At 31.2% G+C, this 27178-nt stretch overlaps 1 protein-coding gene across 1 annotated transcript; it reads left to right on the plus strand.

The window, feature by feature from the left end:
• Positions 1-342: 342 nt before the first annotated feature.
• LOC134684367 (transforming growth factor-beta-induced protein ig-h3-like) lies at positions 343-26147 on the plus strand. The gene is made up of 11 exons (XM_063543654.1): positions 343-566; positions 1546-1751; positions 2094-2280; positions 2568-2666; positions 3697-3810; positions 13869-14024; positions 21285-21493; positions 21792-21978; positions 22858-22956; positions 23762-23875; positions 25861-26147. Exons 1-11 carry the CDS (start codon positions 428-430, stop codon positions 25992-25994), a joined length of 1644 nt encoding a protein of 547 aa, XP_063399724.1. The 5' UTR covers positions 343-427; the 3' UTR covers positions 25995-26147.
• Positions 26148-27178: the final 1031 nt, after the last annotated feature.

A 27178-nucleotide genomic window follows, 5' to 3' on the forward strand; every position in this document is an offset into this window, starting at 1 on the left:
TAGTTTCCTAAAATAAAATAAAAAGAAACGACTTTCATGTCGAAAAAAATTCTCAACAAATAATGAGATATTTTCTAATATCCAATTACTAGAAGGTTCACGTTTTAATTAAGATTTATTGATATTCATATGTATTAGCGAAAATTGGTATGACATACATGGATATATCTTTCACTCTAAAATTGTTATGACCAAGAAGTTGCGTAAAACTTTCGATTCAAACCGAGGCACCTATGAATTATGTAAAACTTGATAATGGAGTTATGTCTCAATAATGTCTCACGTTTGACTTACTGTGGTCAATACCTTATCATTACAAATGACCATGGAATTCCTACGTAGTCAATGAGCCAACCCAACTATAAATTAAACAAAAAAATTCATGAATTTGGTTTAAATTCTGCAATTTTGTTTATATGGTCTTAACATGTTTAGGTATTGTTGCATCTTTCTTGCTGTCCACTGTGTTTTAGGTGGTAATTTGGTTGAGGTGCTCCAAGCTAATAACAATTCAAGACTGATCCAATATGCGACAGCATGTGGATTAGCTGATACCATATTAGGAGGTAAAATAAATATAGCAATCGACTTGTTTATAATATGTGTTGCGAGCGAGAGTTGAAAGTTGAAAGATTTTTACGAAGGACAATATAAAGCTAAAAATCAGTCATATGAAATTATCTTTACAACAATTGATAGATTCTACTTCTAAAAGGTTCGTAGAATATTATGAATAGCATTATATTTCAAAATTGTATTGTTTGGTAAAACTTCGACCGAAATATAGTATCGTATTAAGAAGTACTGCATGAGCACAAAAACAAATATGAAATAAGACAGATTGTTTTTCCACGCGCTTAAAATCTAATTCAAAATAGTAAAAAAAATATGTCAACAAACAATGTAGGGCTGAGCTTTTTGTGATGTCAGTTTAATTTAACGCCATGACTTTTGAATATTTTTTGTTTTGTTTTCCCTTGTCTGAATTTTGATACTGAAATGAATAAAAATGTTATACAAAATATTTAGCTACTTGTTTGAATTACCAATATTTGTTGCAAATGTATGTACAATGTTAGGAATATGAGAGTTTTTTAGTTCCGTTGAATGATATATTCTAATGTTCTGATTTGTAAGATTTGCGGCATACACCACTTTTTGAATTTTCGTTTGAATTCGGTATTTTTGTTAGTTCGTTTTTGATGAATTGTATTACAAACTATAGATTTATGAAAACAATAGGTCCAATTGAATAATAGAGTTCACAATAGAACGAATGATGTGTATTTTGTCTTATCGACTTTAGTTTTGATTGATTCCCTTTTTGCCCGTCGTTACTTAGATATTTTTACTAGTCTTTCTATTTTTTGTTTGGGCCATTCGTTGTAAATCCTTTTTCTTATCTTAAGAAATTCATGTTCTTGCTAAAACTTTGTACAAGTGAATAGTTGATATTGTAAACTTTAACTGTTTGTATATCACGATATGAAGTTTATCTTAATTATTTGTCAAGAAACAATACTGCAGTTTGTTAATTTCATTTAGGAACATACACAATCTTTGCACCCACAGATGCAGCATTTGATGCACTCGGAACTGAAAAAGAACTTCTTTCTGATAAAACTGTTCTTACCACTATATTGCTGTATCACCTTACAAATGGAGTTATAAGGAGGTCAGATGCGCAGAATGAGCTAAAAGTAGAATCGGTTGCAGGACTTAAAGTCAGATTTAATATTTATTATAACAAAGTTAGTGTAATCTGTTATAAGGTTATTGTTTATGTTTTAAATTTTATGCAGACTGTGATTGCAATGTGTAATGATTTTATCTGTATTTTGAGATGAAACCTATATCTATTTCTATACATAATGTATCTTCTCTAGCTTTTGGGACCTTAATTTTATATGTTCATATCAGAGTGATCATTGTTTTCTATTTACAATAAAATGTGACAGGGTTTATATGTTTATTACGAGCAATTACCTCATTGATTTTATTGACTTTTTCTCGTATCCAAATACCTTTGTACTGCATTATATAAATTTTCAAATAATTAATCTTAAACTTGTTTTATTTCATCTTTTAAATAGGCATTTTTAATTGAGGGTGCCAAAATTTCAAAATTTGACCTGAATGCTACGAATGGAATCGTTCATGTCATTGACAAGGTAATGGTACCACCTACCGGAGGAATTGTCGATCTCGTATCAGGGAACAACGATCTAAGCATATTTATGGCATTATGCAAACGAGCAAATATTACAGGAGTTCTTCAAAGTTAGTATCTTGTATTTAGTATACTGTTTTTCATTGTACAATTTATATTTTTCTTACATTTGTACATTTATTAAAATAATTTTGTACGTCAACAAACAAACAAATAAAACATAATTTATTCCTCACTACTTTATTTGCTGTCTATGTCAAAACTTCTTGGATTGACATGATATTGTTTAAGCAAGGAATTTAATCAGTAAAAATGTTTTTCTTCAATACATCATAATGATTTGTTTATCATAATTATCACTATGCATTGTCAATGACATCTTCATCTTTACAAACAGGTGATCCGTTAACAGTATTTGCACCAACAAATGCTGCATTTGACAAATTATCTCAAAGAATTTCAACGCGAATACATGATGATTTGACTATACTTAAAGGTAAATATGAATACATGTAGACTAATCGTATTTGTTTGTTATTACTAATTTTTTTTCACTTGACTGGGCGGGGTTTAAGAAGTTCGCCTATTTAAGACCAGTCCATATATAGACAGAAGTTTTGGGATAACCTCATTAATGAAGTGTCGAGTTAATCGTCCCATATCATACACTCAGTTCTTTTGTATATGTGTTTGGTGACACTAGTAGGTGATTAGAACTCAATAATAATTATAACGGCAATCATCCTTATCACATACATCTTTAAATAGACTGTCCTTATGCAAATTAAATCATAAGCTCCGCCCGATCAGTTGAAATAACATTGGTAATAACAACTCTATGTATTCTTATATGTTATTGTTGACATGATTTTAAATTGAAACTTTATTTCAAACATACATTAAGCTTATATAACTTTGTGTTGTTAAAAGTAGAATTGTTAACTCAATTCGTCACAAATTAAAAAGAATATATATATATTTATTCATATACCTTGCCTACCAAAATGTTACCAATTTCAGCTTGATAAAGGTACTAGCATTTTTTTCACACTAAACGAGTCCATTACAAAAGTCACAATAGTTTTTGGCTTTACATATACGTATCTGCAAACACGTTTTCTTTCTACTGTAGATGTTGATGCAGATATTTGAATCAAAATTTAAAAAGGACATTCGAAAGTCGAAGAGATACATGTACAAAAAAAACGACTTGGCAAAACCCCGACGAAAAAGCAATTTGTTCCAAACAATACTGCATAAAAGAATTATGCCTGATCCCTGTATTAACCCCATCGAAAACGAGATCAACCCTAATTCTTCGGGAGGGTTAGTATATAAGTCAATATGAACCTTTTAGTAGTGGCTCTTTTTATTTATTCCTATCATTTGTCCTCTATTCTTTTATTTTTCTAATTTTTTTTTTTTTTTTTTTATTTTTTTTTTTTATATGTTGCAAAAGATGAAGGCATATCTGATGTTATCTTCCATCAGTAGCAATTATTGAATCCTTACATTTTGTATTATAGAGCTTTTAGAATTTCATTTGGTACCACACACAGAATATTCACCTGGCTTATTTAACAGAGAACAGATCAGAACGTTGGATTTAAAGAGTGAACTCCTTAAGCTTAGTGTTTCAGGTGGGATATATTTAGTATCATGGAATCTGGGTTAAACATAAATATATATTATACTGTAGTGAAATATGTCGACTAATTGTGTAATTTGAATGGTTATTTAACCAGTGGATATGAGCCCATATTTAATGTAAAGAATGGCAATGCCTTTTATCCCTTTTGCCTTATTGACCAGGCGATAGAAAAAAATGACAAGAGCCCATATCTCCTGTGAAGATACAAAATAAAGAAAATAAATAAAAAGAATTAAGAAAAGGATTTCATAATCAGGCTTCATATATCTGATGTTCTAAAACAGAAGCTTTGAATTGAGAAGTATTCTTGTTGGTAAAATGGTCACCACATTTTGTGAATATCGCTTATAGAAAGAATTAAAAGACTAATATGCGTTAGTTTAAGACTTTGAAATTGGTCTCAGGGGTTCCGGAAGTTTCTTAGATTTAAAAAAAACTAAATTCTGTAAATTTTTATATTATATATCAATGATTCAATCTATACTATATGCTAGCACTTTCAATTCTTAAACAAATTTCTAGGTAGGACTTGTATGCATAAGCCTTTTAATAAACTAGTTGTTTGTTAACTCACGTTCATGCCTAGTACCTTCTAAATATTTAAATGAGAAACAGGACCGGAACATATTGCAACAAAAGTTAATTTAAACATGAGAGCCGAGATAAAACTTTCGTATTAAACTTTCCAGTTATAACACTTATCTTTTATGATTATATACGTAATATACATTTCGTTTTACAGATAAAGGATTGTCAATAAACTCGCATGCACACGTGCTGAAATCTGATATTACAGCTACAAATGGTGTTGTGCATGTGATTGATCATGTACTTTATCCAAGACGAATTGCATATGGCTTTGGAAAATAATTTTGATTACAACTTACAACAGTATGCTGAGAACAATATAATCTGAACATTTGTAATTGATATAAATACATTTTATTAACACTTACATATTCTATTATGCTATATTGTCATTATGTTATAATTAAAATTTTAATGACATTCAATGTGAATTCTATTTAGTCTTTGTAGATGTTTGCATTTGCAGGATTAAAATTATCGCACTCTATAAAAGAGGGGCGGAAAATACCAGAGGAACAGTAAAACTCATAAATCGAAAATAAACTGACAACGCTCTGGCTGAAAATGAAAAAAAACAACAGACTAATAATAATAACTTTTCTTGATTCGAGCGTCACTGATGGAGTAGATAACCTTAGCCGTATTTGGCACAACTGTTTGGAATTTTGGGTCCTCAATGCTCTTCAACTTTGTATTTGTTTGGCTTTCAAACTGTTTTGATCTGAGCGTCACTGATGAGTCTTATGTAGACGAAACGCGCGTCTGGCGTATAAAATTATAATCCTGTTACTTTTGATAACTATGAGTCTTTTGTAGACGAAACGCGCGTCTGGCGTATATATAAAATTTAGTCCTGGTATTTATGATGAGTTTATTTACCACTGGGTCAATGCCACTGCTGGTGGAGATTTATTTTCCCGAGGGTATCACAAGCCCAGTAGTCAGCACTGTTTGTGCTGACATGAATTATCATTTAATTGTTATATTTATAAATTAACTGTTTAGAAAATTTTGATTTTTTTTTAAATACTAAGGCTTTTCTACCTCAGGCATAGATTACTTAAGCTGTATTTGGCGACACTTTAAGGAAGTTCGGATCTCAATGCTCTTCAACTTCGTACTTTATTTTGCCTTTTTTTTAAAAACTTTTTCGGATTCGAGCGTCACTGATGATTCTTTTGTAGATGACACGCGCGTCTGGCGTATATATACAATTTAGTCATTGTATCTATGATGAGTTTATCTACAACCACTGGGTCGATGCCACTGCTGGTAGAGATTTATTTCCCCGAAGGTATCACAAGCCCAGTCGTCAGCACTGTTTGTGCTGACATGATTTATCATTTAATTATTATATTTATAAATTAACTGTTTAGAACATTTTGATTTTGTTTGAAATACTAAGGCTTTTCTACCTCAGGCATAGATTACTTCAACTGTATTTGTCAACACTTTTAGGAATTTGCGATCTCAATGGTCTTCAACTTCGTACTTTATATTTTTTTTAACTTGTTTGGATTCGAGCGTCACTGATGAGTCTTTTGTAGACGAAGCGCGCGTCTGGGGTATATATAAAATTTAGTCCTGGTATTTATGATGAGTTTAATTACACAAAAAACAACATAGAAAATTAAAGACTCAGAAACACGAACCCCTTCAAAACTTGGGGTGATCTCCGGTGCTCTGGAAGGGGAGGCAGATCCTGCTCAACATGTGGTACTAGTCGTGTTGCTCATGTTATTACAAACCAGGTAAAAAGTATAATAGTAAGTACGGCGTATGAAATACATCCGATATCATCTATGAAACGGTTATACAATAATGGTCAATCATCTCGTGATGGCGTTAAAAATTTACAAAGGGATGCTTTCAACTTCACCATTTGTAACTCTTGGTGTTATAGCTGCCTTGTGAACAACAGCCCTCTATCACGGAAATTACGATTGGAAATACAAGCGCGGGAATATCGTATCTATTTGGAGATATATATACTCCGTATGCTGGAACTGATGGAATGTTGTCACATTGAAATGAAAAGTTTACAATTGGGAAGCTGAAAACATCTCGTTTGTCGTAAAATTTGTTTTGAACCGACATTCATTGTCAAGTTCTAGATGTAAGATTGAACAATTATGTTTAACAATCTTCTGCTTTTGGCTCTGTTGATGACACAGCCGATGGAGTTACTCTTTTAGCATTTCAATTTAAACTATGAATAATGTTTACGAAAAAGCTAAATGTAATCTTTCTTATAATGCTATATGTTTGAGGATACAATATCAACAACAAAACTAGTAGTGAAGCAAATATGATAATAATATAAGTTGCTATCATATAAGGCAATTAAAACGAATAAGACCGATTGTATGCTCAAAACATGTGTTTTATAATCAAGTACATTCAATGCAGTTTTTGAAAACAATCCGAGGAGTACAAAACCTAAAGGTAAACAGATCAGATCAAACAGGTTTAAAGGATCGATATCGCTCGCAAACCGCGCATCAAGGTGTCTATTAGTTCTAATATAATATCTTGAAGTTGTCATCCATACTATCCAATAATATTTCAAGACACTAACAAATGGACACTCTCTTCCTTCCATGATTGAAGTGCATAATTTTCATATTCTATACTTCAAGAAAACTTTCATTTTTCTAATTGGTAAAACCTGTATCTCTAACTAGTTAACAGGGGTTTATTGTCATATTATAAACGCCCTCCGTATTTGCTTTACTGAACAAATGATCAGTATATTGGAGTTTCCTATTGGCAACACATTTCTTGAACGTTGTGGTAGTCTTTTACAATAAATTGGTAAACCAATGGAAACAAACTGTGTGCCTACGCTTGCAGACATATTCATATTTTTATTTGAATCGTAGTTCCATCATACTCTTGTCAAAACAAGAAGATCAAAGAAGCCAGATAATACAATTTCACATGCTGATGTTCTTTCAATTATCAATCCAAACGTTCCGGATTGAGTTCCAACAATATGTCATCTAAACTTAGGAACTAATTATTATATCCTCAACGGAGTTGGTATGACTATTATTATCCTACGTTTCTTTTTTTTTTTTTTTTATTATTATTATTTTTTTTCACTATTTTTGTCCGGGGCAGTTCTGGGATTTAAATGGACAAAAGTTGATTGAACTATGCTATAATGTTGATCAGCATGTGAAGTTGTCCCCTGACATTGGAATGGACAAGATGACAACGCCTACCATGGAAACCGCTATTTTTTTCAAAATACGCAATCGTTCATCATAAGACATAACTGGATAAAACTTTTTCGAAATGTAACTTGTGCAACTACTTTTTAGAAATCCCAAAATAACAATCATTGTCATGGAAACAGGACAAAACATTAGCATTGACCCTATTGGAAAATACATGAAAGCTGCATATTCTTTAACAATCTTGGATCACACCGAATGAGACTTTATGGATATATTATATGGCATTGGCCAATCTGGCATCTGTCTTTCGAATTCGGAATTGGTCACCGTTAACATGGAAACAGCAAAAATTTCAAAAATTTCAAAATGCTCCAAATTTAATGAAACTTTACAAAAATGACAATTTGCTTGTGCTATTAAACTTTTGAATCTTCAAAAATGCTACCGTTACCCTGACAATGGGGAAACGAGGGTGTCATCCGTTATTGCTCGCAATTACAAATCTAGTAAATTGTGTTATAATGCTATGGTACAATTAATTCTTATCTTCCGAACTATATGTTATTTTTAGTCTACTTTCTTCTTGTCATGTTTTTTTTATAGTGAATAAGATTATAACAAACTGTTGACTGCTATACCCCTATTGTTGACGTGTTTACCTTTTATATGTATAGATATAAGAAGATATGTTCTGAGTGCCATCACACTCTCCATCCAAGTCAAAACTTATAAAAGAAAACCATTATAGGTCAAAGTACGGCCTTCAACGCGAAAGCAAGCTATGAAAAAGGCCCTAAAAATGACTAGTAATAAACCATTCAAACAGGAAAACCAACGGTCTAATATATATTTAAAAAACAAGAAACGAGAAACAAATATAAACCTCATCAACAATCGGCAATCACGGAACATCAGGTTCCTAACAGGTGCAAACAAATGCAGCGTGTTCAAACGTTTCAATAGGCGCCAGCCTTCACCCAACATGAAACAGTAGTGTAACCTCACAACATAGAAAGACAAACTATAAAATATTTATTCAAATGGTATAGCTGAATCAAAAGACATATTAACTAAATCAAGTGAACAAACACTGAACGAAAAAAATTTGATCTATGACAAAACGTTAATAAAAAATTAATAAGGAAAAAGGGGGAATGTGGTAAATGTAAAGATAAATATCAGAGAGAAAATAATAACCTGGGACAAATTGCCACGAGAAAAAAAAACGTACACAGGTATATTTAAGTAATTTTGTTGTCAGGTATATGGAGTACAGAAATCAGTTTAATTTTATTAGTCAAAGTACCAGGACGGAAGCGAAAATTTATAGTCATACTTAACACTTCTCAAAGGTGAAAGGTGGTATAAATTAAAAATAGTGAAAAGGTTATAACACTCCAAAAACATTAAATAACTAAAAATACTTAACAAATTGTATCAACAGGTTAAATTAAAACGAAAGTACGATTTAGAGGATATTCGCAGTTACTTAAAGCTAGTTAAAAGCCAAACAAAAATAATAATAAAATGTGTTTGTTTATGTTCACATACTGTTGTCAGTATAATGGAATTTAATGCAACTATCATACAAGTAAGAGGTTTAATTAGCTATAACATCTGGTATAATCCACTGTTTTTTACATCAGAACATGTCTGTATCACAAAAGAAATATTACAGTTTTTAGCCATTAGCTTGATGTTTGTGAGCTTTTGGTTTTGCAAATTCATTAGGACTCTCCGTTTTGAATTTCCTCCGTGTTCGGTAGTTTTGTTATATTACTTTTTGATATTTCTTTTTTGCAAATTATCACTTACATTTTCTTCTAGTGGTAGTTGCAATCAAATCCTTGTTTCCCCTTCTACAAAATTCCTGAAAATGACTTGTCATCAAAATTGTCCTGTCCTATAAAGACTACGATTGACAAGTGTCATTGTTTGAACATGAAATGCTGATTCCCCTTCTTATCATCTTGTTCAGCCCAATTTTCTTTTCTTTTTTTCCCTTTTTTATTTCAAACAAGTTTTATTTAGTTTTTCAGAATTCAAGTATTATTCAGTTATCTGTGTACAATCTAAGTTTATAGTGGTCAAAGTTGTAATCTGTACACAGAATTTTCCAAATCCAATTAAAGCAACTATCTTAATGGGATTAGAAAATGATTTATAAAATGAACTACACTGTTAATTTCTGTAATGTTCACCTCTACCACTATGGCATTATTTACAGTTACACCTCCTTAAATTTAATCGGTCGGTAAAGTATGGCAATTTTTTTCCCTAATCAGGAGTAGGTTGTTCATAATCTTCAAGTATATCAACGAAAGAAGAAAAATTAACATCAAATAAATTGTTTAATAATATTTCCTGGATGGTTAACTAACACAATAAGTTAAAATCCATAAGGTGTTGAAATAAGTTTTAATTTAAACTTTATTTTTATAAAAGACCAAACCTTCTGTAGCTTAAAATTTGATATATATTTTGTATTTCATATCATGCTTTACTTGATATATGATTGCTGCTCACAAAAAAACATATGAAACCAACAATACAAATAGAGATATTGAAATCATCTCCTCGTAAATTTTACGATCGCCTACACGAGTTGGCTAACTGTTATGGAATATCAGTTTCTCAGGTGATAGCGGATATGTTCATGATGTCGAAATAACTATCCTGCTCTCTTTTTACGAATGATTTTCATTGATATGAGTTCATCTCGTATTTATATATACGACGTGTTTATTTAATATGTATGTGAATTTCGTGTGCGAATTGCGCTTTCAAACGATTCAAGTTTGATACCAATTTTGTTTATCTTCCACTATATAATCGTTCATTGAATAATGGTCAAATCCACAAAAGGACAACGTGTTGAATTATTGGCTCAATTGCCTTTGAGAAGGTTAAGAAGAATCAAACAGAACAACGTATTGGTATTATAGGGTTGCATTCGATGTATCTAGATGTTGTTGAAAATAAATGACCTGTTTTTGCAACTGGTAAATTTCAAATTTCAATTTCATTATAAAGACATCTCTGAATATAGAGATTTACTAAATTTAACAAAAAAATGCAATCATTAATAACCTGATAACAATATCGGAACTATATCCTTCTGAATAAGTCTGTTTAAAGGTTAGTTGAGCTTTTGATATAAATGCCCACATTTTTGTGCTTTGAACAAAAGATTACCATAAAAGATTAGAAGTAATACTTCAGTATACTGGAACGAATAAGATGTCTGCATGTTAATCATATTTTCGAGCGGTGTCCTTGTACCGATGATAACATTCAGAAAAAGTTTTGAATAGTTGGTGATTTCGAAAATCCTGGTGCAATAATTTTTCAGAACTAGTAATACAGAGACTTCTTTCGTTTAAATCAAATACGTTGTTACTATGTACATAATCGAGCGAATCGAACAAGTTGGGATATATAAGCAACATAAGTATATATATTTTGGGTATTTGGGCTAAATGCATACATATCTTTAGAATTGAATAATCTAATAAAAAAAGGAAGATGTGATATGATTGCAAATGAGACCAGTCTCCACAAAAAACCAAATGACACAGAAATTTAAAACTCTAGGTCACCATACGGTCTTCAACAAAGAGCAAAGTCAACACCGCATAGTCAGCTATAACAGGCCCCGAAATGACAAATGTAAAACATTTCAAACAAGTACACTGACGGCGAAATGTATCTACAAAATCAGTAAACGAAAAGCAGTATGTAACACATCAATAAACGATAAACACTTAATTACAGGCTCACGACTTGAATACGACACACACATACAGAATTAATGATTTACCAGTAATGCATTGATTACGTTCTTTTAAATCGAAAATGTCACAAAAAACACGTCATAGCGAACGAGTTGTGAAATATAAACACTGTAAGATGGTGCCAAAAGAACATCCCCATCCGAAAAAGGGAAACTTAGCAATAGGGGACGTCGTAAATTTTAGTGTGGAGTTTCCCTGTAAATCCGATATATCGAAATCTAGGAAAGAACAGGTATTACCGTTTTTAATTAGATTTGATGAAAAGTAAGTTCCTTTGGGTAAATTTCGCCAGTTTATTTAGAAAATTTGTGAGTGATTATTTAATGACAAAAGATCACCAAAATAACGGTAGGTCTTTTGTTGCATTTATCAATTGATTTCAATTTAGACGGGTCATTACTGAGTTTGGTCATAAACTGTCATTCATAACAGTACAAACACAAATCTGCTATTAAAGGGGCGCATCTCATGACACGATTACATCTCCAGAAACTATATTTAGCATATTAACCTTTCTCATTAGACAAAAAGGCTTCAAATGAGTTGCAGAAAATCAATTTGCATTCAGATGTCCAAAACGATCATTGAATTAAAAAGGAAATTTTATGTTTGATATGATTATGTGGAAGTGTAGTGTAAATAATTGAAAAGTCAAAACGATCAACAGAATCAAAGTACTATCAAAAGCTCGTAATTCAAGTCAAACAATCAAAGAACTTGTTACACCCAAAACTCAAAAATAATTTAGTCCACTATTTCATATATTTTATTACAATAATTTATGATAAGTTTTTTTTATGGTAGTATGGGAACTTGTTAAAAGCTCGGAAACATTAGTTGTAGAACACTTACTAAAGGACGTGATGAAACGATATTTTAATATTTTCTTTGCGCAACCTTTATTGATTCGTTGTTACATGCCTTACATCATTATTAGTAATTTCATTGATACTAAAGAAATGTTGATAAAAAAACATCAAATTCTGTGTTAAATTGCTATGTTTTATCTTGTTTTTGAACGTTTAGAATGTTTTGGTGGACGCTTGCGAAAGTATTACTGAGGATGCATTAGATCCTGCACACAAAAGACTAAACATGTTAGTTGTAGAAACTGGTAATGACTGTCACAACAGGTTGACATTTTAAATGATTTACAAAATTTTTGGAGAAGAATTCTTTTAGCAAAATTCCCGGTTAATGATGGCATTGTTAGTTTAAGGTGATGTTGTATTTGTAATTCTGATAGTATATTTTTAAATGTCTTATCTTGTCTTAGCAAATTGTCATCTGAAAAACCAGCAGCAGTGAAATATTTTATAATCTATCTCTCTTCGCCAGCATGAAGAACCTCAACCATATATCAACACCAGACACTACAAAAACTATAGTCAGACACTATAACATTTTGAAGTAAGAAAGTTGGGTGTTTAGCCCAGTTTGGAACTATTTTTGACTCTTATACACGCGATTGATGTAACAATGACATTAGCATTATTTTCATGATAACGATTGTCATCCTGTTTATAGCCAAACTACGAATGTTTGCTATATCTATATAAGGTAATCAAAGGTCAGTGTTAGAACTTTATCTCCGTGAACTAACTGTGAGGTTTAACAATATTTATATATTTATAGTAACTAGTACAGGTGCACTACACGTCTACTGTATACCGTTGTTATCAATACTACCTTTCAATGTTCTGTGTCAATTTTGCATGGAGTGCAGCCTCAAAAATTAAATAAATTGTTGCCTGAAAAATCGTATCGTGCTTTAAACAAAAAAAGGTGAAACAGATGAACCATTCTGTTTAACAAATGATCACTTATCCTTGAAAATAAGTCAAATATCATGTATGCAAATTCGAATTTAAGGATGCAGGCATGAGTTTATATATTCAATATAAATATCGCTTTCATAATGGTTGTAGGTATTAATGTCACATTAAGTCCTTAACACTACACCTTTTAGAATTGAATACATAATTTGATTTGACAATTTTATTATAATTCCGTTTGCAAAAGAACGTCTAGCTTAATTTCAAACAGTCCCTACAACGTCTTATATAAACATTTTAATGCACTAATAATAATAATTAAATAAAAAAAAAAATTTGTGTTAAATAATATCATCTTTTTCAGAAAAGCTAGAGATATATTTCCTATGTACTTTTACTGGTACTTTAATTGTAGGCACACATCTTAAATTGTTATCTATAAATGGATACACATATGTACTGGCGATAATTAGTATGAAAATATGTTCTATATGTTAACATGTGAAATTTTAGATACAAACCTGGTCACCGTTGAATTATGTAGATTTAGTTATCAAAGGTAGAATTTGACAATGAAATTATGTCGCAATAGTATGGTCAACATCTTATCATTTTAAAATTAGCAGGGAATTCCAACGTTATCATTTAACCAACATTGCTATAAATAAAACAAAATTATCATGAATTTCATTTCAATTCTGCAGATTTGATTAAGAGGTCTTAACATGTTTAGGTATTGTTGTATCTTTCTTGCTGTCCATTGTGTTTTAGGTGGTAATTTGATTGAGGTTCTCCAAGCTAATGGCGAGTCTAGACTGATTAAATATGCGACAGCCTGTGGATTAGCTGATACAATATTAGGAGGTAAAAAAAATATCAATATAGTATATATATATTTATAGCTAGTGCATAACACATGTGTTAATATGTTTGTTAGAGTTGAAACAGAAGAAGTGTTGGAAGATTTTTAGAAAGCATCGTATAAAATAAAATAAGTCAGATGACATTTGCATTACAACAACCAATAGTTCTACAACTATAATGTTCGTCAAATATTATGAATATTAATTAGAGTTGACATTATATTATTATCATCTATTTTTAGTAGTACCTCGTTCCCAAGGAAGTTTTTTTTGAAGTACGGCATTAGCACATAAACAAAATTAACATATGTCAGATAGTTCTTCGACATGCTACAAATCTAATTCAAAATACGTGTAGTCAAAAACTAATACATTTCAACAAACAATGTCTGACTTGGCCTTTTGTGATGACATAACTATTTAATAGAACGCCATGAATTTTGAATAAAAATGTTCATGTTTAGTATGTCTGTTTTTTATTTCCGATACGGACAGGATTAAGAATCTGATACTAGAGATTAGCTAGCTATTAAGCTAATTTCAATTTACATTTTCTCCTAACAAGATTTTAGTTCCGTTGAATGATAAAGTCGAGCGTTCGGTTTGAAGGTTTTTTGGACTACACCGCTTTTTTGAACTTTTCTATGATTTTTTTTGTTTGTTAGTTTGTTTTTAATGCACTGCATACTCGTTTAGGGAAAATCGATATGTCCTTTAGTCTATTGACAAACAGATGTGCCGATATATAGAATTAATGATGAGAAAATAAGTTTACCTTCAGTTTGATTGCTTTGTTTTGATTTAAATTCAGTTTTCAATTTGTTAACTACAGATGGGTGCACTCCTAACCTGTACAGCAAGTTAACTTGATAACCAGTCATTTGGACTGGTCAAAGTTAACCTGTGACCGAATATAGGACTGCTCTGACCAGTCCTAGGACCAAAATCTAGTTAACTTGAAAAGCGGACTTGGTCCTAGGACTGTTTTTATGTCTGCCAAAAAGTTAACTTGGAAACAGGTTCGCTATTGATATAAGTTAACTTCGAACCAGACCTGTCATAAAGTTAACATAAGTTAACCTCGGAACCAGTCCTGTCATAAAGTTAACATAAGTTAACTTGGAAACCGGTCCTGCCACAAAGTTAACTTCTGCTTGAACAAATCCGATCAAAACCAGACCTGTTCCCAAGTTAACTTTTGACTGGTCTGCTCAACACTAAGTTAACTTGTAACCAGGACCGCTCTTCGTTGATTTAAAAAAAAAATTAATGTCTTTGTTTCGTAGTATAAACATCGAAAATAAAGTAATTTGAATATTAATACTTCCGTTTTATGAACAGGATTAAACACAAATAATTGAAAATAAGTACGCACAGAACGTAACACAAATTTATCTGTGATCTGACAATCTATCTATTATAAAAACGATCTCGGTTACAATGATAACAGGCACTGAATATATATATATTCCGAGATCAAATTCAATCATATTACGTATATTTTTTAAAAGAAGTATATTTGATGTTAGGTGTATACGTCCTTGTTAGTTATACATCCTTGAACTATGCAGCCACAATCAGCAATAGTTTAATTCATTTCAATAATGACTACAAATTTTTGTTCGCCTAAATTAAGGGTGCCAGCATGTCCTCTTTTTACTCAAAATACTGATACGTAACAAAATTTCAGTAGTTTTGATGCCTCCAGTTGACTTGTACAACAAAATTATTTGACTGCATCAACCAAAACTGACCATATATGCACTTTAATTTGTAAATCTATATACCCGCATAGTAAAACAGCCATATTTTTTATGTCAGGATTCAATGTATAATACAATTATGACAATGGACAGCAAAATTGCAATATAATAACAAAAAATTTTGGTTCGCATAAATTTAGGATACCAGCATGTCCTCATTTTATTCAAAATATTGATACGTAACAAAATTTCAGTAGTTTTGATACCTCCAGCTGACTTGTACAACAAAATTATTTGACCGCATTACCAAAACTGACCATATATGAACTTTAAATTGTAAATCTATATACCAGCATAGTAAATCAGCCTTATTTTTAATGTCAGGATTCAATGTATAATACAATCATGACAATGGACAGCAATATTGCAATATAATAACAACAAATTTTTTTTCGCCTAAATTAAGGGTGCCAGCATGTCCTCTTTTTACTTAAAATACTGATACGTAACAAAATTTCAGTAGTTTTGATGCCTCCAGTTGACTTGTACAACAAAATTTTTTGACCGCATCCACCAAAACTGACCATATATGCACTTTATTTGTAAATCTATATACCCACATAGCAAATCAGCCATATTTTTTATGTCAGGATTCAATGTATAATACAATCATGACAATGGACAGCAATATTGCAATATAATAACAACAAATTTTTGTTCGCCTAAATTAAGGGTACCAGCATGTCCTCTTTTTACTTAAAATACTGATACGTAACAAAATTTCAGTAGTTTTGATGCCTCCAGTTGACTTGTACAACAAAAATTTTTGACCGCATCCACCAAAACTGACCATATATGCACTTTAATTTGTAAATCTATATACCCACATAGTAAATCAGCCATATTTTTTATGTCAGGATTCAATGTATAATACAATCATGACAATGGACAGCAATATTGCAATATAATAACAACAAATTTTTGTTCGCCTAAATTAAGGGTACCAGCATGTCCTCTTTTTACTTAAAATACTGATACGTAACAAAATTTCAGTAGTTTTGATACCTCCAGTTGACTTGTAAAACAAAATTATTTGACCGCATCTACCAAAACTGACCATATGTACACTTTAATTTGTAAATCTATATACCCGCATAGTTAATCAGCCATATTTTTTATGTCAGGATTCAATGTATAATGCAATCATGACAATGGACAGCAAAATTGCAATATAATAACAAAAAATTTGGTTCGCATAAATTTAGGATACCAGCATGTCCTCATTTTATTCAAAATATTGATACGTAACAAAATTTCAGTAGTTTTGATACCTCCAGCTGACTTGTACAACAAAATTATTTGACCACATTACCAAAACTGACCATATGTGAACTTTAAATTGTAAATCTATATACCAGCATAGTAAATCAGCCTTATTTTTAATGTCAGGATTCAATGTATAATACAATCATGACAATGGACAGCAATATTGCAATATAATAACAACAAAGTTTTGTTCGCCTAAATTAAGGGTGCCAGCATGTCCTCTTTTTACTTAAAATACTGATACGTAACAAAATTTCAGTAGTTTTGATGCCTCCAGTTGACTTGTACAACAAAATTATTTGACCGCATCCACCAAAACTGACCATATATGCACTTTAATTTGTAAATCTATATACCCACATAGTAAATCAGCCATATTTTTTATGCCAGAATCAATGTAAAATACAATCATGACAATGGACAGCAATATTGCAATATATAATAACAACAAATTTTTGTTCACATAAATTAAGGATACCAGCATGTCCTCTTTTTACTTAAAATACTGATACGTAACAAAATTTCAGTAGTTTTAATACCTCATGCTGACTTGTACAACAAAATTATTTTACCGCATTACCAAAAGTGACCATATGTGCACTTTAATTTGTAAATCTATATACACCATGACGTACCCGCATATTATTAATCAGCCATATTTTTTATGTCAGGAATCAATGTATAATATAATCATGACAATGGACAGCAATATTGCAATTTAATAACAACAAATTTTGTTCGCATAAATTTAGGATACCAGCGTGTCCTCCTTTTATTCAAAATATTGATACGTAACAAAATTTCAGTAGTTTTAATACCTCATGCTGACTTGGAAAACAAAACTATTTGACCAAAACTGATCATATGTGCACTTTTATTTGCAAATCTATATACCCGCATACCATTGTACCGAGCGCCTTAATGTCTTCTCCTGGCGCTCCTGTTCACATTTTAGTAGGACCGTAAATGTACACGTAATCAATAATATTGGAAAACTATTAATGCAAAAAATATTCTGAATAAATTGAGAATGTCAGAATTTCATCTCTTTATTCTTAATAACAGTCACATCATATATAGGAGTTCATGATAGTGTACGTGTAAAACAAAACCATTATGCCACATCATCAAAGTACCAACACTGACATGTCTGAATTCATTTGTACTATTTACAATGATTTAATAAAAAAAAAAGTTACGAGGTTCTCTTCTTGGAATCTATTATGTCAGTTGATTGATTTTGTTTATAGTTAAACGTCAAGTGGCAAATATTTCATTAAAGTGCGCATTGAGTATAATTTTAGGACGTCCCATATAAATATCGGCAATGACAAATCTCTCGATAAATCGGGTGCGACTTTTTACCCCAATATACCCCAACATACCCCAACATACCCCAATATACCTCAAAAAACAGTTTCAACATTATATTATTGAATAATAATATCATTTAAGGCATTTCTCTGTTATTTTAACACCAATAATACTTTATTTTATAAATATATTTAATTCTAAATCACTTTTTTCATTGAAACTTGTTCCGTTCTTGTCAGCCGCTTACGATCACAAAATGACTTTTTACCCCAATATACCCCAATATCTTCCAATAAAACGTTTCAGTACAATATAAATGTTGTGGAATGATATTTTACCCATGTTTATTTCAAAAAACAACTCTATTCACATTTGTGTGTATTTAGAAGCTTTTAAAACTCCAGTAAAACTCGATCACTGATAATGGTAATACTAAAGACCAGAACGGACCTTAAAATATACAGGGCAATTTTTAAATTGCTATTTCTTTTTCACTCCTCCAAATTTAAGTTTTATTCAATAACAATTGTATTTTCTTAATTAAATTTGAAATGTTTTTCATACATCCATTAATGAAATTTTTTAATTATGTTTTGAAATATTTTTTCAATTTTGATTTTTTTTCTCACGTTAAACATATAAGTATTATTACTTAAAACAAAAATTTGAGAATTGGATTTGACAGATTGGGAGCTCTTTCTTGATTGAGAAAAAATATTTGAGATTTTTTTTCAAAATTTGAGAAAAATTTTCGAGTTTAATTTTAAAAATATACATCATATCTAACTCTAAAGAAAAGTCAAACACAAATATGTATTTTACATCTCCACATGTTAAGGGGGGAAAAAAGAAATTGCAGAAAATTACCGTTATATTTTTAGGTTCGTTCGTTCTGGTTTTTAGTGAAACCTTCGTCAATACCTGAATAAAGAACGGTTTTTAATGCCTATAAATGCACAAAAATGTAAACAGCTGAGTTAATTTTTAATATTTCTGCATTTTATATCATTCCTTTTTATCGAAATTGTATTAAAACTGTTTATTCGAGTATATTTGGGTATATTGGGGTAAAAAGTCATTTTGTGATCGTAAGCGGCTGACAAGAACGGAACAAGTTTCAATGAAAAAAGTGATTTAAAATTAAATATTTTTATAAAATAAAGTATTAATGGTGTTAAAATAACATAGAATTGCCTTAAAGGATATTATTATTCGATAATATTATGTTGAAACTCTTATTTTAGGTGTATTGGGGTATATTGGGGTATGTTGGGGTATATTGGGGTAAAAAGTCACGCCGCGATAAATCTGACGAATTTGACGAGATTGTTGATAGTTTTACCACATCGTATGCTTACGGACACTGTACACTTTCTGTTAGAATATTCTGCGGGAAATAGAATAGTAAATCCAATGCAAACAAATTGAATATCAATGAAATATCCATGCAAGTATAAATTAATGCATAAAGTAAAATTTAGGAAGGGACAGGTAAACAACGGGGAGCGAAGTAACGTAGACAATGTTGCCGATATCCCGTGATATAAGAATATTGTTCCGATGCGTTGGATAACCTATCTATCCGCCTTCTAATAAAAAAACTCTGTGTGATCGTATAGCCATTTTTTATTTATATAAGAATACATGTATATCAAATAAAAGAGAGCATTTGTATAATATCTAGTAGAGTCTAGCGAGTAAATAATATAAATGATATCTGCGGAAAAACAATGCGAATGTTGTTAACATATTTTAATGAAATCTCAAGTCTGATATGAAAACTCTTATAACGATAATCTGTCATAAGCAGACCTGTCCTCAGGTCTGGTCAATAGCAGACTTGTCCACAGGTCTGGTCAAAAGCAGACATGTCCTCAGGTCTGGTTAGGAGCAGACCTGTCCACAGGTCTGGTCTGAGGCAGACCTGTCCTCAGGACTGGTCAAAAGCAGACTTGTCCACAGGTCTGGTCTGGGGCAGACCTGTCCTCAGGACTGGTCAAAAGCAGACTTGTCCACAGGTCTGGTCTGGAGCAGACTTGTCGATAGGTCTGCAGCAGTCCTAAAAAAGCAGACCGTAGGTCTGGTCCATCAACGACGAAGTTAACTTGCTTGACTGCTTAAAAATTCTCAAGTTAACTTAGAAAGCAGTCAACAAGTTAACTCTAAGTTAACTTTTGTCAAGGTTAGGACCGCACCCATCTGTATCGTGTGTTATTAAGTCTAATCGACTATACTATAAGAGAAAATGCCTGTACCAAGTCAAGAATATGACAGTTGTTATTCATTCGTTTGATGTGTTCCAGCTTTTGATTTTGTCATTTGATTAGAAACTATTTGTTTTGAATTTTACTCAGAGTTCAGTATTTTTTTTTACTGATATCTTGTCCGTCGTTACTTTAATATTTTTACTATTGTTTTTTTTTCCATTTCATGGTATCAGGTTGTTGCTTGTGTTTTAATTTCTTGTTTTCATTCTTTCAACTATGTATAAAAAGAAAATGTGGTGTGATTGCCGATTAGACAACTCTCCACAAAAAACCCAAATAACACAGACATCAAGAATTCAAGGTCACCATACGACCTTCAACAATGAGCAAAGTCCATACCGCATAGTCAGATATAAAACCCCCGAAATGACAATGAAAAACAACTCAAACGAGCAAACCAACGGCTTTATTTAAATAAAAAAATGTGTTTTGATTGATTATTGTTGCCCGTTCTTCTATCGTGATTTTTTGACCGTTCGTTGTAATGCTTTTACTACAGAAATTAATATTTTTGCTAATGTACTTAAAGTAGTTTAAAAATATACAAGTTGTCTAGATGACATTGTGAACTTTTACTGTTTGCATTACGCAAACAAAATGCTACTTAATTATTTGTAAAAAAACTCTTTTCAACTTTATATTTTCATTCAGGAACATTCACAATTTTTGCACCCACAAATGCTGCATTTGACGCCATTGGTACAGAACAAGAACTTCTTTCCGATAAAACTGTTCTTACCACAATATTATTGTATCACTTGACAAATGGAGTTATAAGGAGCACAGATGCGAAGAATGAGCTAACAGTAGAATCAGTTGCTGGACTGAAAATCAGATTTAATATTTACCCGCATAATAAAGTAAGTGCAATCCGTTCATAAGGTCATCATCTATGTTTCAAAAATTTGCAGATTGTGAGTGCGTTGTGTACTAAGATGATCTCTTTTTTGAAATAAAACCTTGATATTTTTCTACGCAGTGATTTGTTATCTGTAGCTTACTATTTGAAAGACAATGTAAGCCGAATCTATATCCGTGTTATGAGTAATTAGCTACTTGATTTTATAGACTTTTTCCCTTATACAAATACATTTTCACTGCATCGTATAACTTTAATAAGGTTCTATGTGAAACTTTTCTTATTTCATTTACATATAGGCAGTTACAGTTGAGGGTGCCAAAATTTCAAAGTTTGACCTGAATGCTTCGAATGGAATCGTCCATGTTATTGACAAAGTGTTGATACCACCTACCGGAGAAATTGTCGACCTCGTTTCAGGGAACAAAGATTTAGGGACATTATTGTCGTTAGTGCAGAAGGCAAATATTACAGGGATTATTCAACGTTAGTATTTTGTATTTAGTATAATGCTGTCCTTTTTACAATTTAGATTAATCTTATATATAATAAATAAACACAGCAGCAGTAGTATCTTGTTGTTCAAAAGTCATAAAAAGAGAGAGGCAAAAACAGGTTACAAACTAAAATCAAGGAAAACGACGGAACAACAAAAACACTGAACTGCAACGGAAGAAAACTTCAACAAGCATAGGAACAGATTGTTTGATAACAACTGCCATAAACTTGTCTTGGTTCAGGACAATTTAAAAAACATTATTTGTTAAACCTAATTTTATGGCTAACCAAATCTACAAATTTGGCCGTATCAAACACAACACTAAAAGTAAAACACTACTTGACAATTCAGACATAAGAAAGAACAATCAGCATAGAGAAATACATAAATAAAAAATACAAAAGTACATAACAAAATGTAAAGTGCAGACTAACAACGGATACCTCCAATGAACTAACAACAGCATACAAGAAAACCACAAACGAAGCATAAATTGCGCGTCACAAGAATCGACCAAAGCCGCACAACATGATAGATTTTATGTGCATGTATGGTATCCCAGTTAAACTATACATAAAGCAAATACCACCAAATTATGAAAAAACAACCAAAGAAACATAAAGAAAGAAAGCAAACATTCCTTGGTACTTTGGTTGTTGTTTTACATTTTTGTTCTACATATTAGCTTGAAATGCATTTATATCATAACTTTCATTATGGACTTTCCAAATTGATTTTCCTCTGAGTTCAGTATTTTTGTGATTTCACTTTTTTTCAAGCACGTAATGCAAAGACACATACACATATTTTAAATTGCTCATAATGATCACTTTGCATTGTCAATGGCAGCTTTATTCTACACACAGGTGATCCTTTAACAGTATTTGCACCAACTAATGCTGCATTTTCAAGATTACCTGCAAATGTTCTAAGTAGATTAAATAGTGATACAGGTCTTCTTAAAGGTAAATATTCAAATTTAGAAAATGGTAGATTAAACCTGGTTATATAGCGCTAAATCTCTCACTTTGTTGACAGTCTAATCAAATTCCATTATATTTACAATGATGCGTGCCCTAAACAGACATTACAATTAATTCAACAAAATTCATAATAGAAATAATAGTATCCTTATTATTATCAACACAATATTTTCCTTATTTTATTTTGGAGACAAAAATTAAAATTAGAACTTAATCTTAGACATACATAGAGCAATGTAACTTGGTGATTTGAATAAAAAATTGTAAATTCATTTACTTTTTAGATACAAATTAAAAAGGCTTTACGTTTTATATGTATATGAATACATATCGTGCCATAGTTTTACCAATTTACGCTAGATTAACAAACTTGCATTTGTTCACAACAAATGAGTCCATTCCATAAGTTTTTGAAAACTCTGCACTTATGGATAACGTCATGGCAAATATCAACAAAATCCAATATAATTACACAAACACTGCTTAGAAAACTAGACTTGTCCGCATCAAACAACACCAGAAATCGGGATGATCTATGATGCTTCGAGAGGATTAACAGATTTAATGAACAAACTGATATAAACCTACTGATATAAAGTACTGGCTCCTTCGATTCTGATTGTTTCTATTTTTTTACTTCTGTTTGTTTGTTAATAAATTTTAGGCTTGAGTTTTTTTGGGGGAAGGGTATCGTTTGTTTGTTTTCAATCAGTAAACAATAAAGGCAAACATGATGTTACCATAACAAGCAACTGCAATAGTTAAATACTTAGAATTTTTATTACAGAGGTTTTAGAATATCATTTAGTACCACATACAGCATATTCTCCTGGTTTATATAACAGAGAATACATCAGAACGTTAGATTCACAGAAGGACGTCATTCGTCTAAGTGTGTCAGGTGAGCTTTATTAAATAATTGTTAGATTTAAGCAATTTCTGTAGTTGATAAATATTCTTTTTTTTATTTCGATATTACCTCTATTTCTTCTATTAGTTAAACAGGGGAAAAAATACTTTAACAAAAATGTATGCTTCTTTCGGAGCCATATTGTGAGCTTAAATGAACAATGACCGCATTGTTTTATTTCATTTTTGTATTAAGGGGGCTCCTAGGTATAAATCAATTTTTTTTTCTTATATAGGATTTCGCTATATTTTTTATAAATGACCTTTATGTGACCTAACGAATAAGACTACTTATCGGATTTGTTATTACATAAGCAGCACGACGGGTGCCACATGTGGAGCAGGATCTGCTTAATCTTCCGGAGCACCTGAGATCACCCCTAGTTTTTGGTGGTGTTCGTGTTGTTTATTCTTTAGTTTTCTATGTTGTGTCATGTGTACTATTGTTTGTCTGTTTGTCTTTTTTTTCATTTTTAGCCATGGCGTTGTCAGTTTGTTTTAGATTTATGAGTATAGCTGTCCCTTTTGGTATCTTTTGTCCCTCTTTTATCATAAGCTTAAAAGAAAATGAAATAAAAAGATGGAGTCGCCCTTCATTTAAGCGCACAATCTGCCTCTGGAAGAAGCATACATTTTTATAAATGTCCTTTTTTTCTGTTACACTAATAGAGAAATAGATGTAATATTAAAATAAAAAAATAACTTAATTACAGAAATCCCTTAAATTGTACAATTATTTAGTTTATGTACAGCTTATTTGAAAACAATAATAAAAATATAGGTCACCGATGAGTCAAAAATGATATTTCAAATTCAATGCCAAAAAAGGGCATGTTTGCACCAAAGGGAGATCATTTGGAGCCTTTTCAATGATATAAACATTTTGAAAGTCATCTGGGGCCAAACCAAATCATTTTTTTGGGGTTGATTTTTGTACCATATCATAACGTAATAATTAATAGTGTAATTAATAAAACTTGTAATGAAAAAAATGTAGGTTTATTTTTTTTGCTAAATTTTTGTACCCAGGAGCCGCCTTAATATATAAAAAAGAAGATGTGGTATGATTGCCAATGAGACAACTATCCACAAAGGATCAAAATGACACAAACATTAACAATTATAGGTCATCGTACGGCCTTCAACAATGAGCAAAGCCCATACCACAAAAAGTCAGCTATAAAAGGCTTCGATAAGACAATGTAAAACAATCCAAGAGAGAAAACTAACGGCCTTATTTATGTAAAAAAAAATGAACGAAAAACAAATACGTAACACATAAACAAATGATAACCACTGAATTACAGGCTCCTGTATGTCATAAAGTTCATTTATAGAAAAATATAGCGAAATCCTATATCTTAAAAAAAATGATTTATACCTGCGAGCCCCCTTAAGAAACAAACTAAGCTAAAATATTGACAGGTTATGGAATTCCTTTTCCAGATATTTAAACTAGTAAAATGGCGAGACAAGGCTGACTCGGTCATTTACCTTATATTTCTATTGGTATAATATGAGTCTCTAACCGACAATATGCTTACATTTAAATAAATGACATTCTTTGAGCTGTTGAAGTCTTTTATAAAAGAAAAATGGGTGTAATGGACAAATTAACTAGTATGATAGAAAACAACTAATTTTATATATTGTACATCTTTTTACATTCACTGCGTTCAGAGATAACTAGAATCTGTAAATTTATATATTATACATCTTTTTACATTACTGCGCTAAGAGATAACTAGAATCTGTCAATTTTTATACTATACATCTATATACATTTACTGCTTTAAGAGATCTTCATGTACATCGGGACTTAGTATTTAGTATTAATTAGTAGTTTTCTAACTGAAGTTTATTCTTAGTAGCTACTAAATATTCAAACGAGAACAGAACAGAATAGATTGCAAAACAAGATACTTTAGACCTTACAGCTATCTTTCATATACGTTATATATATATTTTATTTTACAGGAAAAGCAGTGTCAGTAAACTCATATGGGCGCGTTATAAAAGCTGATATTCCAGCTACAAATGGTGTTGTTCATTTAATTGACCATGTTCTCATCCCAATCCGATATTGGCTTTCGTTTGGCTTTGGAAAATAATAATTGACAATAGTGTGCCTGTTACACTATCATCTGTACATATGTTGATATGTTTTATTTATGCAAATAATTCTATTTATACTTACGTGTACAATGTATGCAATATCGTCATTATCATGATTATGTCATAATAAAATTCAAATAAAATATGTATTTCATTTTAGTCTTTTTAAATAGTTGCATCTACAGGTGTAATACCACCAATTACATTGTAATTCATATCAAGTTGCAAACGAAAATGGGCCGTAAAAGTATTTTGGGTATTTCAAAGCACCATTATTGTTTTATTTGTGGTTTCTATAGAATATTTCGGAATCTTGAGGTTCCGGTATGAAGGCATTCTCACATTAATTAAGTAACCAGTCGGCAGGAAGAAGGGCAAAATTGGTTTCGATTGGAATGCCGACATTCTTTTAAAAAACACGTTCTCCAAACGTAACAAATATGTTGTCAATGAAGAAATCAAGCATCTTGATTATGTCAGTTTCAGAGATTTTTTTGTTTGAATCCAAGTGATTCTTTACAAAGAAGTATTTATCCCTCCCTAAGACAAAATACTTTTTTCTACGTTGCCCTTTTTTTATGAAACAAAGCAATACCAGCTCTTTCAATTTGTCTTTTAGTTTGAAATGGGGAATACCTATGTAAAGTTTAGGAAAGCCAAATGCTTGAATAATATTGCATGATGAAAGAGCCTTAGATTGTTTGTACTTTAAAAAATCATAAGAATTGTTTTTTAGTATCCACATCTGATTCACACCACCTTTAGAATAGGAAGTTTCACAATAAATTTGAAGACCAGATTTGATTGCTGATAAATTATATGTTAATATATAATAGATAGACTGATATAACTGACTTCATACATAGCTTTATTACAGTGTTTGACATAAACAATAAATATGAATTAATGTATATATTTTATTGGACATATGTACATTTACTTGATTCTGTGTGCATGTATTAAATCTAATATTTGTTCCTAATGAGGTTCCTAACTAAATATCGCTTTTGACGACTCAACTAAGAATTGAACACGTGGTTATTTGGAATATTCGCTAAAGTTGTTGTTCTCTTGAGAAGTTATGTTTCTGTTCCAACTACTTCAAATGCAGCATTCGTTTGTACAAAGACTTGTATGTTCCAGACAAAAACCGATTGACAATTATATTGTCAGCAGCTTC

Source organism: Mytilus trossulus, chromosome 9 (genome assembly GCF_036588685.1).
Source record: "Mytilus trossulus isolate FHL-02 chromosome 9, PNRI_Mtr1.1.1.hap1, whole genome shotgun sequence".
Lineage (NCBI taxonomy): Eukaryota > Metazoa > Mollusca > Bivalvia > Mytilida > Mytilidae > Mytilus > Mytilus trossulus.

Coding starts and splice junctions, on each gene's coding strand:
- LOC134684367 (XM_063543654.1), top strand. CDS start 428: ATGTTTAGGTATTGTTGCATCTTTCTTGCTGTCCACTGTGTTTTAGGT. Junction 567..1,545: donor AGCTGATACCATATTAGGAG/GTAAAATAAATA, acceptor AATTTCATTTAG/GAACATACACAATCTTTGCA. Junction 21,494..21,791: donor ATATTTACCCGCATAATAAA/GTAAGTGCAATC, acceptor ATTTACATATAG/GCAGTTACAGTTGAGGGTGC.